Source organism: Cryptotermes secundus, unplaced genomic scaffold (genome assembly GCF_002891405.2).
Source record: "Cryptotermes secundus unplaced genomic scaffold, Csec_1.0 scaffold304, whole genome shotgun sequence".
NCBI lineage: Eukaryota > Metazoa > Arthropoda > Insecta > Blattodea > Kalotermitidae > Cryptotermes > Cryptotermes secundus.
This window is the reverse complement of record NW_019721521.1, coordinates 559,712-579,605: the sequence shown is the minus strand read 5'-3', so window position 1 is coordinate 579,605 and position 19,894 is coordinate 559,712. Positions and strand designations below refer to the sequence as shown.

Here is a 19,894-nt window from a genome sequence, read left to right as displayed (position 1 = left end):
TCGTAAAATAAATATTTCCTATGCAAATACATCCTCCATCATCATTATTAATTGCAACCGAGTGGCGTTTATACAAACACATTTTCCGTTTAAGCACGTAAAGATGTCATATAGGTCAAATGATATTTATCTTGTTATTATTACTTTTTCCACGTGTAATCCTCCGTTAGCATAAATAGAAAAAGAGGAACGTTTATGCATCATTCAACTGTCTTTCCAAACCTTTTTTTGTTTGCGAAAATGAAAGAGAACATGACTGTACTGAGATGGTAAATTGCAGCTGGGATGCATATAGATACATGTTCAACAAGAGGAAATAAAAATTGCTCTTCATTTCTCAAGAGTTGATACCAGGTGGGGCTAGTATGCTCTGTGGGGTTCTCGTATGCAAATGAAGGGATATTTTTTCGTCCTCCTCCCAACATACATGTTGCGATAATAAAACAGTCTGCAGTGGAGTCTATATTCTGCTGCAGATATCGAAGGAGAGGAGATAGGTTGTTCACATATTCCTGTATGAAGGCAGGAGATAATGGTGTGGTACCAAACAATGACGTGGCTGGACTTCTTAAGTTGGTAATAAAGACATTGTTTATAATTCTCGGAATCGCTTAGAAGTGGCCCCTAACTAACAGGAATATATTTGTAAACAAACGGAAACAAAACTGGTTTCAATTATTCTTTCATTTATTACGAATTACATGTTAGCGGAGACGTGTAAGCAATAAACATCATCACTTTGTTAGTGCTGTACCAGTACATACGCATTTGAGGCCTTTGTATGACAGTCAAGGCGGTAAAACTCAAAATTTGTTTTCTGAAGTTAAATAGTTTATCTTCAGCTGTATCTTTATATTACTGGTGCATTGTATTAGTCATTTAGTTTTATTATGCACCTTCACATGCAACCTTAAATGGTCATGCAGTACTTTAAGTTTGGTAAGGTGCGAAATAGTGAACAATTATTCTTGTCGTATCTGATGGCGTAGGCTTATAATGAAACTTCAGCTGTATACCTTACTTTATATTGGCACGCAATTCGAACGTGTCTTAACTCCTTCGCGTAGGAAGTCAAAAATATTGAAGCACATTTTTAGTCTCCTAGCTTTCTCACCAAGAACATCGTAAAATTTCCAAAGAATGAAGCATGTTATCTGAATATTTGAGATTATACAGATTTATATATTTTCAAGCACTGACCGAGTTGAAATTTTTCGAATAATTTAATGACATTAACAGTTTCTTCCTCACGGGTAAAGGGTTAATAAAAATTTGCTTTTTCTTTCTTCAAAGAACTGGTTGTGGTGTAGCCAGTATTACAACGCATTACTATTGCTAGGTTCATGAAAACGCTCTGGATGACCATGACTGTAAATACAAAATTCCTAGATATTTTCAGAGGCGTGTTCCAAAAATTAAAAACAGAAGCAGAGATGTTAATATAATGTGAAGGTAATTAGGGGCCTTAGAATAAAACGAATTTATGAGCAGATACCAAGCTCATGAAGAAGGGGAATTTTAATCAAAATTCCTTCTTCTCGCCCCATTTCTATGTAAATTCACTGATGATTCTATTTCAGGTTTTTGAGAAACTTTGCTATAACAGCCACAAACTTGCAGCAGATATATAGACAAGATAGACAAAGCGTATGCAACCTTTCATTCAGCTATCTGCCTATTTATTGTTTCCACAATTTGTTACTATTTTCTTAATTTAAATTCTTTCAGATTTGAGAAAACTGTTTTATCCTATATACGCCTATAAAGTCAATTGCTTGCTTTCACAGAGGCTTTTATAAAACTATAGTACGTACGGCGGCTGGGATTTCAATTGTTATTCTCCTGCAGGGGCATATTTTTAGTTATATTTACGTGCGGCAGTTTAATTTTCCACTCCCTCAATACGTTTCACAAAATACGAGTATTTAGGCCTATTGCTGTGAACTTGTTGGACCCCTTAGTGAAATTCATGCTTTTACGCAAACTTTACTTTACATTGTACAGCCTGTTAACTTTTAATTAATATGATCATTTAATTTAAAAATTACTCGGCGGTTAGCAGCTTGAGTTTCGTCAATATATAACCTACAAACCAATAACACTGCTGCTGTAAAAGTTTCCAAATACGTTTGCAGTGTTCCTGATAGACTCGCACAATTGTTCAAGATGACTTATAAATTCACAACATTTTCATTAGAATCCTTTGTTTGCGGACGGGTAAAGTGGAAGGGAAAGCTGTGTACAGGGCAAAGAAGGGGCGCGACTCTGAAAGGCAGATGTAAAGTGCCAGAGTTTTTATGTACTTAAGCATTAACGAGATAACATTATGATGAGACTTTGACAAATTAAGGACATTTAGTGCCCTACTGTCCTTGCCATATGTGCATATCACTATAGCTCACAATTTTTTTACCAACACTGAAACACATAACTTCTCTAGTTGAACCGTACTTTGTCTTCTTCCATCCCTCCTATACAGGTTTTAACATTTTCTCTATATTTACTTTACTCTCAATACTTATGCGGGCTTGTATTACAATCTGAAATTGCTTCCCCAAGGGTTTGGGAATGGCAGAAGCAGATAATAGAGTAAAAGGTCTCACAATTTTAGTAACAGAACACCCTGATAACTTTTCATATGTTACATGTTTAATTGAGGTCCTCCCATTATGTGATGTCCAGGCACTTCCATGTGTACTTCTGTTGAATACGACGTACTGTTGCCAACTGATGGACCTTAGAGATAGGACTCTTTTCATGTCAACCCTATCTGACAAAATAATTACACCAGTTTGTCTGTAGGAATAGTGCGTTTTACATATCCTCAACAACAGTTAAGAGAGGACAAAACACTTTGATGAACAATACAGTATTCCTAACTCATATGTAACTACCTAACATAGTAGTGAGACTGATGTCTGAGAACAGCTTTTCTGATACACAACGACAGAAATTTCGAGAGTATTGTCGTTCTCCCCTCTTACAAAATAAAGATTGAGGTATTTTATTACAGTGACAAAGTTACAAGAACAATGAACACAGTGTAAACCGTTGTGCTGTGTAGCTACCTAAGTACAATCTTTGAATGATTTTAGAAGAAACATGTCACACATAGGAAAAACAGAATTAATTATGAACTTTGCTGGGTAATCTCTAAAGGGCAATCAATTTGGTTGCTCTCTGAGCTTGTTAGCCCGTTCCGCTTTTAAAAATAGATACATCTTCTTGGCCTACCTAGATCACACTCTTTCCTATCGGTTTATAACACGAATTTGTTTGGGAGCTCTTTCTGGTGTCTTCTGCAGATGCTCCAGCCAGTGTTCCTTCCTTTCTTGTATCCATTTTGTGCCTCTAAGAACACTACCTCTGCTATAGTAATTACTCATCGTTTATAATATTTCCATGTACTTGAAATGCTGCGTTAAGTAGGCTTATACCTCTGTAGTTAATACAGTCAGCTGTATTACCGTCCTTGCATGTTTGCTTGAAAACCACAGTTCCTATTCTTCTGGAACACAGTTATGTTTCGAACATTGATTTAGAAGTGGACAAGATCATAATTTTAACTCAGGTGAAGCGTAGACATACAGGTTCATGTTTAGGCTGGCAGTACCTGGCGCGTTCTTTCACAGTAGTTTATAAAATGTTTCGATACTTCGAGTTGGATATTGTTAAAAAAATAAATTCTGTGCGTCAATCCACCAATCTTATTCTCTTCATTAGGACATGTACAGAAGTTTTTAAAGTAAGTAATCCCACTCTCTTTGCTAATGGCGATGATGTGAAAACATCTTTATCTTTGAAGAAAGCAGTCTTCTGGGATTTGGCACCGTGTATATGTGGTGTTAACCGACGTTTCGGAGGAAAGTATCGCCTCCATCTTCAGGATAGAAGGAAAAATATATAAGAAATCCGCAAGCGAAGAGACCGTGACAACCGGTAAAAGCAGTCTGCTGATGGAGGCGATACGTTCCTCCGAAACGTCTGTTAACACCACATATACAAGGTGCCAAATCCCAGAAGACTGCTTTCTTCATAGTGACCGACGTGAAAGCCTCAAATCTTACATCTTTATCTCTCTTATAGAACTTTACATAAACATTTTTCTAGTCTCTCGTTTCGCTTGAAGTACAATATTTTGATATTTCTATTCCTTCAAAATTTAGTTTCAGACACTTCAGATACGTCTCTTTATTTTGTGGAATAATCCCTTGTATATAATCGTTCCACGCTGGTAATCCTATCTTCTACCGTATTTCCTTCCTTCTTCCCATAGCTCTTCTGGCTATAGCTGTTTTTGTCTTCTCATTCAACACTCACAATTTTTGCATCGCTGCATGATCTATTTGTCTATTAATTCTTGTCCAGTGTAATCTCTTCGCAATGAGGTCTTATAGGAGATGCACCTTATACATTTCCTTTATGTGGTTCATGTTCCGTTTGTTTTCATCCTTACTCTTGCAGTAAATAAGCAAGTAAGAAAAGTTGTCCCTGTACTTATGTAATTAAGCACTAAGCGATGAAGGCGTATGGGGGAATGTATTCTCTGATCATGTTTGAGGGAGCCGGGATAGCTCAGTCGGTATAGCGACTGGCTACTTGCTGGACGATGGAGGGGTCGGAGTTCGAGTCCTGGTAGAATAGGATCCACGTCGTCCAGGCTTACTCTGGGGTCCACCCAACCTCCTATTCAGTGCATACCAGGAGCGCTTTCCCAGGTTATAAAGCGGCCGGGGCGTGAAGCTTACCACTCACCTCCAAATAATGCCGAGGTCAAGAAAATATGGTTCTATACAAAAATATTACAGACATAAATAACATCAAAGGCGTATCACAGCCACTACAGACTAGCGTGTCTGTAAATAGGCTTAATGTCTTCTCGTCAGTTAAAACGTAATCGGCTGTAATATGTGTTGTACAAGTCCAAAAAGCAAGTTTTGCTGCGGTTTAGAAATGTTATGACTTGTTTATTTACGTCTGCTACACTCAAGCTTCCCCTTCCGCTAATAAATGTAGAAATTTGAAATGTATGAGTAGTTACTATAGGATTCTGACGATGGTGTATAACACACTGATATATTGGGTTTTTGGACTTTATTTGTTATCTTAAAAACCAGGACGATGGATAAAGTCCAAAAACCCAATATATCAGTTGAAATGTATGGTTCACAATCCTAAGCAACTAACCCCCCTGCAGTTGCTCAGGTGGTGACGGCTCCTCATGGCTGCCTGTCTCCTATGCTGAATGCAATTTGAACCCAAACCATAATGTATTCGAAACTATTGTCACTCTAAACGGCTGTCGCATGTATTGTAAACGCCTCGTCTTACAGCAGACACCTGGAAGTGTCATATGAAATGCGTGTCTGATTGAATATATCCACTCGTCTGCACTTATATCTCAAATTGGCCTGAATGGCTGCAGAATTGACATATGTTAACCTTTGAGACAGGTTAATAGAGTGCGTTCTGCCTCACGTTTTGATGTTAATAAATACATAATATAACTAATTAATTAAGCAACTATTCTATGAAACATATTCCTTATTCAGAAGTTTATATTCCCTCAGCTGTTCAAGGAACTTTCCATTATTTCTGGAACGCTAACCTGTTGAGTCCGGACCAGACCTACACATTCTGTTTTCTAAGATGCTTTCGAACATGATCTCCCAACAACGACTATCCATCTATCTATGGCTCTAAAGTCCTTGTGGACTTCGGAAGCATTTTCAGTTTCTTTATCTATACACAGTCGATATGACTCCTTGAACTGGGGATCAGCTCGTCGGAAGGCTTCTACCTACAAAGAGGTCAACATAAACATAGAATAAAAGCACACACACATCCATGCCTCGAGTGAGATTCGAACGCACGATCCCAGTGTTCTAGCGGCCGAAGAGAGTTCATGCCTTAGATCCCGCGGCCACTGTGATCGGCCCATGAACAATATGGTCTCAGAATTCATGTCTTCCCATGAGGTATACTGACTCGTACTTTGTAGACATCTCTCTTCTCCGAAATGCAGCCTAGTTCATCGTCCTTCATTTGATCAGCTTCGCATGTAAAGGCGGATATGAGTTAAGAAGTACTTCGTTATGTAATTCTGTCAGTCATCCTCCTAGTTCTTAATTTTTAATGATTTAATTCCTTCAGCTGCTTTACGGGTGCTGAATTTGGTCTAGAGCTAGTCGTGTTGGTGTACTCCATCTACTCTGGGGACTATACAGCTGCGTCCTAATTAGGAACTTTTAGATTCTGTTTTAAGCGTACTTCCGGTGTTTATACGCGGGTGGGAAATTCAAATATACCAACACAGGAATTTCCTTCCTAACGGTTGCCTAGACAAGGTGTGGGATGGTTCGTAGAGTACGTGAACTTTCAGTAGTTCCATCAAAAATAGTGGTTTAGATAGAAGAAAAGCGAAACTTGAAATGGGAAGCAAGAATTTATACAAAATTTTGATTGGAAATCGAAACGTACGTGGGAGGATACTCGTTGTCTTATGAATGCAGGTTTTGGTGACTTTAATTGCAACAACACTGGTTCACTGTAATTTCCAGCGATGGCTCCAGTGCTGATGACTATAGCTATATCTTGAATAGTGCCTACAGCTGTGAAGGAAATGAGCTGTCAGAACAAAAATATAAGTGACAGTTTGTCTGTTTTCCGAAGCGTTTCCAAATCTGAAAAATTGTACAGAAAAGACCGATATTTCGCAGTGACGTCACTTGACGTGACTATGCCCATAAGACACATGGGAACGGGGCACTAGGCTGAAATGGGATACACGTCAAACGCAGACAATTATACTCCCATAATGTCGGCGGCAGGACCTCCTAATTCCATTTTGCTGCCACTCAAGACAGCACCTAGACGTAGGCTTAATTAATAGCTAGGTTTTCGTAGTTTGTTAGTGAGCCACATACTTTATTTTGGAAGCTGAAGAAGATCACAGATATTTCCACCTGAGCTACGTAGAGCCGGAACATGGAAGTGATTACTTACTTTAATATGATAAATAATTCAAGGCCGGTCACGGTAGCCGAGCGGTCTAAGGCATGTACTTCTTCGCTCGCTTGGAAACCGGGATCATGTGTTCGAATCCCACTCAGGGCATGGATATTTAGTTTGTGTGTGTGCGTTTTTCTGTGTTTGTGTACAGGTAGAGGCCTTGCGACGAGCTGATCACCCGCCCAAGGAGTCCTATCGAATGTGTAAAACCTAGAAAAACCGAAGTGAACGGAAAAGTTCATGGAGGTAGGCCTAGGCCCACTGGAGCTGTAGTGCCAAAAAAAATAATTCAAGAACAGTGGCGTTTTAACTCCATATTACTCATATATCTTTGTGCAGTGGTGCGTGTTGCGTGGCGGGATGGATGAGAGTAAATGCAGCAGAAAATCTCAACTGGTCGTTTACTTTCATCTGGTACCAACTTCACAGACTTGCAGTCCTTTCTCTTCACGCCCCTTGCGTGTTTCTAGGCGTGGTGTCTGGACAGAAGGAAGGATGGATGAAAGGCCGACTAGATGGTCAAATAAACAGTGGAGAAAGTGTTGAGATTGGTAGATTGGTGGATACGTGGAACTGTGAACGGGCGGGTGGGTTGTAAGGAATAAGTCGATGTTTAGAATGGAGGAAAGGATGGTTAGGAGGAGACGTATGAACGGAACAGCAATTCTTGTAACAACGGAAAAATGAATTATCAGTAACTTGAAGGCGTGGGATGCCTGATTAGGCGTGTGGGTGACAGATGTGAGATTGACGGAAATTTTGAAGCAACGCGTTAAAAACTTTTAATTTGAAAATGAATTTTAATGGCGCATAGACATGAGGTGAGAGTGTGGTCTTTGCGGGTAGGACACTCCTTCCACGTCGTCACTGCACCCACGTAAGAGAGAAAAGAAGTAGATTTTCAAGCGGAAATGGAGTAGTAATATAATCAAAATATTGATGTGAGCATTTTAAGACTGAGACATATACTAGCAATTCCATGGAAGATGCTTACTTACTTATTCGTGGAGCTGAGCCCTTCTGGAAAAGCCGCCAATTCTGCAGCTACTCAAGAATTTCCCAGCATTTTATGGAACCCGAAGGTTCATTACCGTGTTCATTTAAATTAAATTTGTTGCTAATAATTTTTCTTTCTGTTTCTGCTTATGCGCGAATTTTTAATTTTTATACCCAGTACGAATGCAGAGAAAATATATGGAGTACCCAATTTAAAGCCTTGCTGAAATTTTAATTAGTAGAGTTTTGCGAAATTTTATTAATAAATTTCTTGTTCTTTCATAGTAAGAAAATTTCCATAATGACGTAATTGTTATTGAAACTTACGTATTACATACAGTCCTAGATATTCCAAAAGTTCTGTGGAAAATGGTTGAAATTAAAGGCAGACGCCAAGGTAAACAGAGTACTTATTGAAGGTTTATATTCTCTCAGCTGACCAATAAATTTTCCGCATTTTGTCTAACTCAAAGTTTTATATCCTTGCTCACATGGACCGTCCACTGGCCTCTCTATATCATAATGTTTATAATTCGAGTTCGCAGTCCCGCGCTCTTTTTTTCGCGATAGATCAACTCGTATTATTCTCCCGCTTACATCGGAGTCTCAAAAGTATAATTTCATCAGGTTTGCCAACTAAATTCTTGTAAGACAATTGTAACAATTCAGCATCGGTTATGGCTCACGGCACGCAATTAATGCAAAGACAAAATTTGCTTAAAATATATATGTTGAATTTGGATACATTTATATTATTGTGGAGGTCATTTGTAACCTAACATTTTTTTTTATCGAATTATCATTTTCAAGCTAATCTGTATTGATAAACTGATCATCCTTCACATATGAATCTCTCAGAATTTGAAGAGTAAGTACAGATGCTACAATTTTGTAGAATGGTATGAAACAATTTACAAAGCAATGTGCAGACTGACTAGAAAATAAATCAAATGGCAGTAATAAAATTTTAATTACAATTTACGTAGCCTATATAGCAGAAAGATGGTCACGGTAGCCGAGCGGTCTAAGGCATGTAGTGTCTTCGCTCTCTCAGAAGCCGGGATCGTGGGTTCGAATCCCACGTAAGGCATTGATGTTTGATATGTGTATGCGGTTATTCTGTGTTTGTGTTGCCCTGTGTTTAGGTAGAGGCTTTGCGACGAACTGATCACTCGTCCAAGGAATCCTACCTCTGTAAAATGATATTGAAACTGAAAAAAAAAACCAGAGGCCAGAACCCAAGAGGACTGCAGAGCCAGCGAAAAAAAAAAGAGAAAACTCTCTCACCAATACGTATTAACGTTACGAAATTTTCTGGCACACTTTCTTTTGGCACACCCAGTCACATCAAACTGTTGCTGCTGACACTCGTCTCCGTTCAAAACGACTCAGTATGACTTGCCAACTAGCGCACACGTATCTTGCAGACGAAGAGAAATCAATCAGCTATTCGCAGCCTTACTCTACCACGAACTATATTCTTTCGAATCTTGATAAAGGCCAACAGTGTAGAAAGTACAGCAGGAAGTGGCTGAAGACGGGTTCTCGAGGCAAGAAGCCAGGGCGGTGCTACGTTGACCCGCCCGCCCTGGTCGAACCAGCGCCTCTGGGGAGGAAATTTTCCATCTCTCTTCTCACAGGTGTTCACTGCGTTCCAGGCTCCCCATTCATCTCTGACCGTTTCTTCGGGCAATACAGCCTTCATGTAACAATGGGACAATCGTCTTATCAATTAATGGAACACTTGTGCACGTATGCCTCGACCTAGACCTGCACTGATATGGTACGAAACAAATAGGCGAAGTACTGCTCTTCACAACTAAATGCAGGACATTACTATTGTCTGCGTATATAGACATCTCAATGCCCTTATCTCTTTCTCTGGTTTCATAATTCATATTTGGTTCCAAGGTATGTGTAGATGATGTGCATTGAAATTATTGTGAAAGAGCGAATCAAGGAACGTGAAATACGCGCGTGGGACATGTTGCTACCAGGAAGTTGACCGACTGAGTGACTATTAACTTCCCAAAGATTCTGCATTTTTGGGCTAATTAATTAATTAATTTGTTAGTTAATTATTTAGAAGTACGAGTACTACAGTTGATGTTCTGGTTTCTCATAGCGCGAAACAGGAACTAAGGAACTATTTCTAATACACGTATATAGCGATATTCATTTTGAGGTCTTACTGAAATGCTGTTCCAGACCTCGTTTTTTGTGATTCGCATCTGAATTTTTGAACAAGCAATTATATGCAATATGGAACCCATCAAGCATCATATCTAATGAGAAGAAGACCTACTTACGGTGAAGATAAGGCTACTGGAGTTGGACACTTACCTCTACCTACTGCCGAGGACCATCATATGTGGAACTTTACCTCCACGGCTTCTACGTACCTTCAAGTCCTGTTCCATTGTCATGTGGGACGGAATTGTACTTGTTACAGCCCATTATACATTGTATGGGGTAGCATAAAATTTATCTGCACTGCATTTCGGAAATTATCTGCTCTCATTTTCAGGCCCGTGTTATAGTAGACACCATAGTTTGGTATACAGAGGATTTTTGGTTTGATCACATTGTATTCGATAATTATCGGTCAGTGTAGTTACACCTGATCACCTGAAAATTTGGGTGAAACAAACTACCAAATATGTAAGATTTGAGGCTTTCACGGCCGTGACTATGAAGAAAGCAGTCTGCTTTTACCGGTTCTCACGGTCTCTTCGCTTGCGGATTTCTTATATTTTTCCTTCTACCCTGAAGATGGAGGCGATAGATTCCTCCGAAACGTCGGTTAACACCACATATACACGGTGCCAAATCCCAAAAGACTGCTTTCTTCAAACTATCGAATCTTTATAAGATAGGCAGTGGACATTAAAACAGTTAAAATAACCAAATCATGTGCGAGGAAATCAATTAGCCATAGTCTTCAGTAAATTATTTACTTACATCGAGTGATGCGTGGAAATATATCGCTTATGCTTGAAATTCCAAATACGAGAGCAAGATGTAGGCCAATTGCCTTGTAAGTAGTGGTCAAGCACTACGTGAAGCCAAAACAACAACAGTAATAATAATACGCCTCCATGTATTCAGTGCAATAAAACATTATTTCTTTTAGCTCGAAGCTTTTTATTCTGCTATTCATGTAGGATTATATCCTTGTGTGATTGTGTAAACATAATGGCACTTCGTTTTTATATTACAGCAGGGCTGCATGGGTACCTTATACTTTGTCTGGACATGTATAAATTTGATCCGTGGAGAGCTGTCAATATTTCAGTTCTTCTGAATAGAATGGGAACTGTATTTGACTTAATAATCGTGTTGTTACTGAGGTGGAATATAAATTTCCTACTTTGTAAACCCCTAAGGTTCCAATGGATTGTTTTGTGTGGGTGATAGAGGTAACTCGTGTAATGTCGCAGATGTTACCTCTATTTCTTCACTTCTCTGTAATTGTTTCTCGGTTTCGCAAAAGAAGAAGTAACTACAACTTGTATTAGACTCCAAAATAATCATTGATATTTTCCATTAAAATAAATTATTTTTGTTCCTGCAAGAATACAAAACTGTGGGTAAGAAGTTATACAAAATAAGTGCTGCTATGGATTTAAATCGCTTGTTAGAGATTGTATGTCTAAAAATAGGCAAACATCTTATTTCCAAAATCCTTAATTTTACACCCATGGCAAAAAAACTTTTAGAGTTCGTTGTCACACACCATTTAATTGGAAGCATAGAATCTTAATGTCACGCAAATTGGGAAGCTAAAACAGCCAGAGAACAATTTTGATATCTTTTCCTAACATGGGCACGCAATAGCATAGTTGATTGAGGCACTATGCTACAGGCCGGAAGGTCGCGGGATCTAATCCCGATAAGGTTGATTTCTTCAATTTACCTATTCCTTCCAGCTGCACTATGGCCCTGGGGTCAACTCAGCCTCTAACTGAAATGAGTACAAGTAATATTTCTGGGGGTAAAAGGCGACCGGATCGTAAGGCTGACAATCTAACCGCCATCTGTGAGCCGATTGTCTAGAAAATGCTGGAGCGTCAACATCTCGCAACGCTATGGGCCTTCACGGCCTGTGACAGGGATACCTATTTCAACATGAGGTTTTAATATGCAGATCTTCAGCTTCAAATTAGATTAGAGACTAGCGCGACTTTTTCTCAAAGTGGCCTGCTCTGTACTGTTACCAAAGAATCCCTGAAATTAAGTAAGAAATGCATAATTATTTCTGTAATGATTCGTTATGTGTGATGATGAACTTATCCAGATTTGTCTCTTAGCAACGAACAACAGACCCAAACTACGTCAGCACTAATCCACATCTAATCGCAATAATATTTTCTGTAATTTTAGAAAGCGGAAGGACATCGGGGGGGAGGAGTACGTGCTGGGGCCCCCCCTCCCGACACGTACCGGAACTCCCCTGGCCCGCATGACTGAAATGCCACCATCAGGAGAACCCGGAGGCGGTGGTGCTCCTGGCGAAGACGGAGGATGGCGAACAGCCTACTATAGCAATGAACATCCTCTGACAGCTGCCACAACGGCCATGTTGAACATCAGCGGGGGTGGCGCAGAGGAGCCCACACAGTCCATGGGCTTCATCTACGAGTACTGCCGATTGCCACAGCTGTCTGCCACAGTCACCGATAAGGATAAACTGGAAATATGGCCGTGAGTATAGAACCGATTCCTACAGTGCTCCCAGGCTACCGTACTGAAACTGTATTTCCTCCCGCTGTGCTACATGTTAAGAATGCCTTTTCAAAAAGTCATAAATCAGTGCCGTCCAAAACGAAAGATAATCGCAACACATTGAAGAAGGTACATACTCGTTGGTGTTTACGCGTATGCTACTGCCCTCTGTAGTAGATTAGGGCTTGTAGGAAACATGAAGGATCTGTTCCACTGACATCTATGGACAGCGGTAGGAAATAAAAACTTCTGACAGTCGTACAATACGTGTACACCAGTCGTTGTAGAGTCCTATAGCTTAGTTCATTCTTAGATTATGTAACGACAATGTTGCACCTCCGTAGCTTGGTTTCCTCTCTTAAGATGATTATGAATGATGAATGGATGTTTGGAAGAAGGAGACATGGCCTGGTCATACTGTTGCGACATCTTCCGGGGTGAATTGGAACTACCAGAAGATTCACCAATTTTTGCAGGTTTAATTCTGACGAACCGCGCATGTCTCAAGTAAAAATTTAGATTGGTAACTGAGCCACTAGTAGATGATTCAAGCGGTAATACTTCTGACGACTCATATTCGGACGGAACCCAATTCGAATCTTGGAAAAGATATCGATTATCCGGAATAAAGATTTTTTTTTTGTGGTTTCACTGAGTTCCTTCAGGCAAATAGCAACTTAAATTAGGTCATGACCTCTTCCTTCCATATTTCTTCCAGTTCATTATTCACTGTCCTGGAGTCTCTCGACGTTGTGTAGTCTCCGTTACTAACGCCTTTCAATAAACTACAAATAAACAAAAAGGAAGGTTAAGGGCAAAATAATCAACTAGGAAGTGCACTTCTATCCACCACGACTGTACAGCCTGTGTACCCCACAGTTTCAGGCTCTACACTCCATTACTTAAATGTTTGATTGCCTGTAATTTACACTTATGTTTCGCACACTTCCTTCCGTCTTTAATGCAACTTTGTTTACAATTTCCCCTTAATTTAAAATGGGGGCACGCGGTAGCGTAGTAGCTTGAAGCACTATGCTACAAGCCGGAAGGTCGCGGGATCGAATCCCAATGAGGTGGATTTTTCAATTTACCTAATCCTTCCAGCCGCACTATGGCTTTGGTGTCGACTCAGCCTCTAACAGAAATGAGTACCAGGAATCTTCCTTGGAGGTAGGGCGGCCGGCGCGTAAGGCGGACAATCTCACCGCCATCCGTCAGCCGACTGTCTAGAAAATGTAGGAACCTCAACATCTCACAACCCCATGGGCCTCCACGGTCTGTTACAGAGATACCTTTACTTTTTTACTTTACCTTAATTTAAAATAATATTAAAATCACAATCAGAGGCTACATGTTTCGGCATTACTTGTCCATCCTCAGGAAACTGTTCATTTGTTTAAATTATTACTGTGCATTAGTTGAAGTATTCCAGTGTTCTTGTATTTTCGTCGTTCACATAAAAATACAATACAATACAATACAATAACAATAAAGTGACGTACGCTCGACTAAAGCAACTGCGTGGGTACATACATACTAATGGTGTACATAAAATAACAACGGTAACAGCAGCACGCCAACGTTCATAGAGCCAAAGAAAACAACACAAATATCACGGACGCTGCGGGAGGAAGGTAGGGTAAGGAAAATCATGGGCGATGTTCACAAGCAAATATATATTAATAAGAACAACGAAAATACAATAATAATAGAATATTTTAATACAAATGTTATGTTTTTGGACATTATCCATCGTTGGTTGAGGGGCTACGCTACAAGCCTGAAGGTCGTGGGTTCGAGTCCCGATGAGGTAATCGGATTTTTTGTCAATTGACCTAATCCTTCCAGCCGCACTATGGTACTATGGCCCTGGGGTTCACTCAGCCTCTAACATAAATGAGTACCAGGAATTAATTAAATAATTTTCCTGGGGAGTAAAGCGCGGCCGGCTCGTAAGGCTGACAACCTTACCGCCATCTTCGAGCCAATTGTCTAGATAATGTAGGACCCTCAACGTCTCACTACCCTATGGGCCTTCACGGTCTGTTACAGGGATAGCTTTACTTTTACCTTTTACTTATTGACTTGTATTTATCTAAAAGCACTGTCCTGTTTATTTTTCAAAACACAACGTTTAGGAGACTGGATTCGATTTCCGTCTTCAGGTAAAGCCTAATCAGTTGGGCCCAATCAATAGAGCTAGCCCAAGTAGCCCACTAAAACCAGCCTAGTTTTCAAACGTCTAGGACAATGTAAAACTTAATATTTTCTGTCACTTTGTTGCACTATTTTGTTATTGGTGGTAGTGTTCCTCACAAAAATTTTAAATTCGGAGGGCTATTAGAGTCATAATCGTTCCAATTTTCACGAAAATCGGTCAGTTGGTGTTCATGGTATTGATGTCTGTATTTGAATCTTATTGGTGAGAGGACAGAGCAGGTTCCACGGGAACTCAAATAACTTAACTCCCCTTAAGGAGGATATCCAGGGCCGCGCCATAGCTCAAGCGGTTAGTCGCTGGATTCCCACCGCAGCGGCCCGGGTTCTAGCCCGGGTCTGGTCTAGTGGGATTTGGGGTGGACAAAGTGGCGCTGGGGCAGGTTTTCTCCGAGTACTTCGGTTTCCCCTGCCAATCTTCGTTCCACCAATTGCTGCACAATCACTCTCACCGATCATCTGGGGCTGGCACAATAGGCCAGAAGTGGCTGCAGTACAAGGGACTTAGTCCCACCCCACTAGCAATAAAAGAAATCCGCTCGCTTTTTACAGATACAGGAACATGAAGGTTATTGTCATGAATGTTTTTTAATTAGTTACAGAAAATACTCTTCTGTCATTTAAATTCTTACTTGGTAAGTGATTGGTGCATCCTGTTCTCTCTCATCTCACGCCCAATAATTTGTGACTGTCAGCCTTATTGTCAAATTACAGTTGAAAATACAAGTGTGTGTTTTTGTAGAACTGTCGATAGAACAGGTAACTGTTTACACGATTTTTCAATTTAGTAGCTACCATATTCGGCGTGCAAGTAATATCATATTGGAGCGTTATTTGATAGTAGTAAATTGCTTTGTTTGTCATGTTTTGTTTTAATGTGAGTGTACTGGGTGCCTCCAGTCAGTTATTGCATCCTATACTCAGGTTCGAATTAAAACCATGTATCCTCCCATAATATTAATGCCTGGTCCCAGACAGTTTCGGGCAATAGCAAATCTGCACACACCTTCATTGTTGCGTTTAGCGGGTATGTTCCATTTCGGTTGAAGTAGCTGCAGGGAGTGAGGTGCGCAATGCCGGACTCGCTCGGTCCCGTTTGAATGAAGAATGTTGTGTAATAAGCATTATGCTTCTGGTATAATTTCAAACCTCGAGCCACATTTCTGAGCTAAGTATGTCTGTACTTAGAGGATATTCACGCAATATTTTCAGCACGTTAGAACACCAGGAAATGACCTTTCAAACTGTGGAATGGAAACAAATGTGGCTATTCGATATACAGAAAATAAAATGTAACTATATTTAAGGTACTGCCGAAGTTTTATTGGAATCTTCCAATTTCCTTTAGATTATTCTAAGACGTGATGCCGTCTAATCTGGTAGATATTTGTAAACGTTTCGAAGAAACCCACTGTCCCGATCTTCAAAGTAAAAGACAAGAAGAGAGATAGAACAGCGATAAAATTCTACCAGACTACACGGCTTCACATACTAGAAACTGTAATCTTCATACTCAGCCCCGTGATAATCCCAAATTTCTCGTTGCTTCTCTTCCTTTCCACGTAACCATCATCAAGGAAGTTCGGAAGATATTGGTTCGAATATTGGCTGGAAAACTACCTCGAATTAGTTTTTCATGGTTTTACTCAGACTCTCTAGAAATTATTGTGATAGTACCTCAAAAATTTATATCCACAGATTTTGCAATTCAATATCTACTAATCATTCTATTTTGATATACTGACAGCGTTGTTAAACAAACAAATAACATATTGGCGTAAAACCTGTATAATATTTTATGAATGTATGTATATTCTGGAACATGCACTTTTAAGATAATTGAGTGCAAAGTCCACGTTTGGTTTAGAACTACTGGTCTACAATTTGCGACCCGTTGTTATTCGAGGTTCCACAGTTTCAGACGGTCCCAGTTAACGCACAGATGTAATTATGTTGGTTCGCTGAAGGCTTATGTAACCAAAATCCGACATCAGATCTCATCCAGATAAGCTACTTCTGAGTAGAAAAATAATTACTTTTCGTTATGTTTCGACCGGTCTATAAAACAGAATTTAACGGCTGTGAGGATTCGTTGCGCTGACCACGCGACACCCTCTATCTGCTAAAGTTGATACTAAGTTGCCGACAAGCGGCGGTCGCTCGGTCGGTATAGTTCGCTTGCGGACTACAGGCCGTCAAGTTTGTTTTTTCGACATACAATTAAACACTGCAGTTCCACAAATGTCTCTGCTTATATTGCGAGATGATGATGATGAATTGGATTTTATCTCTAGCTAGTACTGATTTTGCTGTAAATACAATGACAGTCAAACTGTATTTATACATCTTATAATGAGAAAAGTAACAATTGCAGTATATTCATTTATTTAGGTAATTCAACATAAGAACCTATGTAAGAATTAGTACAAAATTCTGACGCGCGGTGTTACCAAGAGTCCGTTTGTCCGAACATAACCAAAACAACTACGTGAAGAATTTATTTATATATAATTTGTTTAAAATCGTTGTCAGTAGGTCAGGCTATGCCGTAGAACGATCTGATAATATTGAATTGTATATTATGTTGAAAGATTCGGCTGTGACTTAACAAATAGCGACATATGTCTGGAAGGAACTAAAATAAATCTTTGATGTTTTTCGATGTCCCTGTCAAGAGTCCAGTCTAGCATCTCCCTAATATAAGACAGAGGAGTTAGCTACAGATAACTTGTTCGGTGTGAAGTGATCTTATTATTATAATTATTTTATGAACATACTCTATTTTGTTAAATTAGATGCGTGGTTTTTGGAAACATTAGAAAACCGAGATTAATGGCCGTTAGGATCCGTTGCGCTGACCACGCGACACACACTATCCACAAAAATTGGCAATAACTTCACCGAAAAGCGACGGTCGCTCGGTCGGTATAGTTCGCTTGCGGTCGCGAGCCACAGAGTTTGTTTGAATTAATAAGAATATAAAGACTTCATATATGAGCAGTTCTGAGAAACAGATTAATATGAAAGCTGACTGAAATCACATTGTCACGTTGCCATGATTACTTCTAAAGTACGTGTTCTTCCTTCACGTCTTACACGTGGTATCGCCTTCGTGAGGAAGAAAATTGTATGAATTTCTCTGAATTCAATTCATCGCTAACAAGCAACTGCACGTCGGCTTGCGTTTACGATATAGGATACGTAGAATTCACTGTAGAACAACTGATAGCTACCAGTATTTGCTTTAGTAACACAGTGGCAATTAATCTGTGCTCATTTACAACGGTAAGTGCTGTAGCTTTAGCAGAAGCAGCAACCGTAAAGGAGAATAAAAAACGTCAGTAGCAATGCGGCTTGATACAACTTTTATCTGAGAATCTCTGTAACATGATAGTGATACCCATCACCGCCGAATCGAAGGAACAATGCTTAGGAACCTGGGTACAACCATGGGTCATCTTTTTATACAACCAGTATCCCTCTCATAAATCTTAAATCGCTAAGATGAAGTAGAAAAGGGTTGAGAGAGGTGAAGCTTATAAATGACATTAACAGAGACAAGAACTAGGTCGGACTACTTTTTGAGATATGGTTCGTAGGGACAGTGGAGAAGAAAGAATGGGAAAGGGTAGAAATTCTTTGTGAGAATAATAAAAATTAAGAGGAGGGGTACACTAGATGTCAGCACCTTGCAAGGATGCACAAAAGATGGAACGAATTATTCTCTTGAGGGTGAGCAGGCAGCAGACAGTGCGACAGTAGCTTCAACTGTAGGATGATCTCCGTGGAGGTCACACACACTGCCTAATCTCAGCTATAGGTACAGCATGATGAATTATGTTTTAACTCGTACCGAAAGAGCAGTTGCAGAAACACAGGTATCAGAGCCGTCTCGGATCTAGAAGACAATACAATAATGCTATATTATCATTAGTTTTGTATTGTGATCATTAAGACCATTAATATAAATATATACATTTAGTATATCAATTAAGATTACTTCAGAAGAAAAAAAGTAGATTTAATTTACTACTTTTATTTATCTTAGTTTTAGCAATTCTATGAAGACTAGCAGAAATTTCAGCCAGCAAGTTGTTATAATGTTTGCAGATCTCAGAACGTTTTCAATAAATTTAACATCTCCCGTCAGGATATATTTTCTTTGCTTAATCCTACTGAGTTACAATATTATCTTATTACCTGCATTTACCAGCAAATTATACTTAAATTTGAGAAAGAAACTAGTGAAATGCTACATTTGGATCATTGCTTTGTATGGAGCTGAAACTTGGACACTTAAGGCAGTTGATCAGAAACCCCTGGAAAGCTTCGAAATGTGTTGTTGGAGAAGGATGGAGAAGATCAGTTGGACCGATTATGTGAGAAATGAGGAAGTGTTATTTAGAGTCAGTGAGCAGAGGAATATCCTACACGAAATAAGAAAAATGAAGGCTAATTGGATTGGTCATATCTTACGCGGTAACTGCCTTCTAAAAGAAGTTATTGAAGGAAAGATAGAGGGGCGGAGAGTATTGACCAGAAGACGAGGAAGAAGACGTAAGAAGATGCTGGATGACCTTGGGGACAGAAGAGGATATTTTCATTTGAAGGAGAAAGCTCTAGGTCGCATTAAATGGAGGAACTGTTTTGGAAGAGACTGTGGACCTGTCGTCTGACAGATTACTGATGAATGAATGAATTGAATATTAGTCCTACTGTAGATCTAGCTCTGGTTATGTACACTTACAGCGCACGCCTTTTACTGTTGGCAAGCACTTACATAAAGGAACTGAATATCACTCTTATTATTCGTAGTAGTAGTAGTAGTAGTAGTAGTAGTAGTAGTAGTAGTAGTAGTAGTAGTAGTAGTAGTAGTAGTAGTAGTAGTAGTAGTAGAGACTGAGGGTGTTTGAGAACAGGGTGTTGAGGAGAATACTTGGACCGA

The 19,894-nt window shown here is 39.5% G+C and overlaps 1 protein-coding gene across 7 annotated transcripts in view; it reads left to right on the top strand.

The window, feature by feature from the left end:
* LOC111875435 (protein grainyhead) overlaps nt 1-19,894 on the top strand; it is a 515,137-nt gene that overhangs the window by 283,938 nt on the left and 211,305 nt on the right. For all 7 annotated transcript variants that reach the window (XM_023871677.2, XM_023871678.2, XM_023871681.2 and 4 more), the window contains one exon: nt 12,391-12,711. In XM_023871677.2, the coding sequence (XP_023727445.1) occupies nt 12,391-12,711 (321 nt within the window). The remainder of the gene's footprint in view (nt 1-12,390; nt 12,712-19,894) is intronic.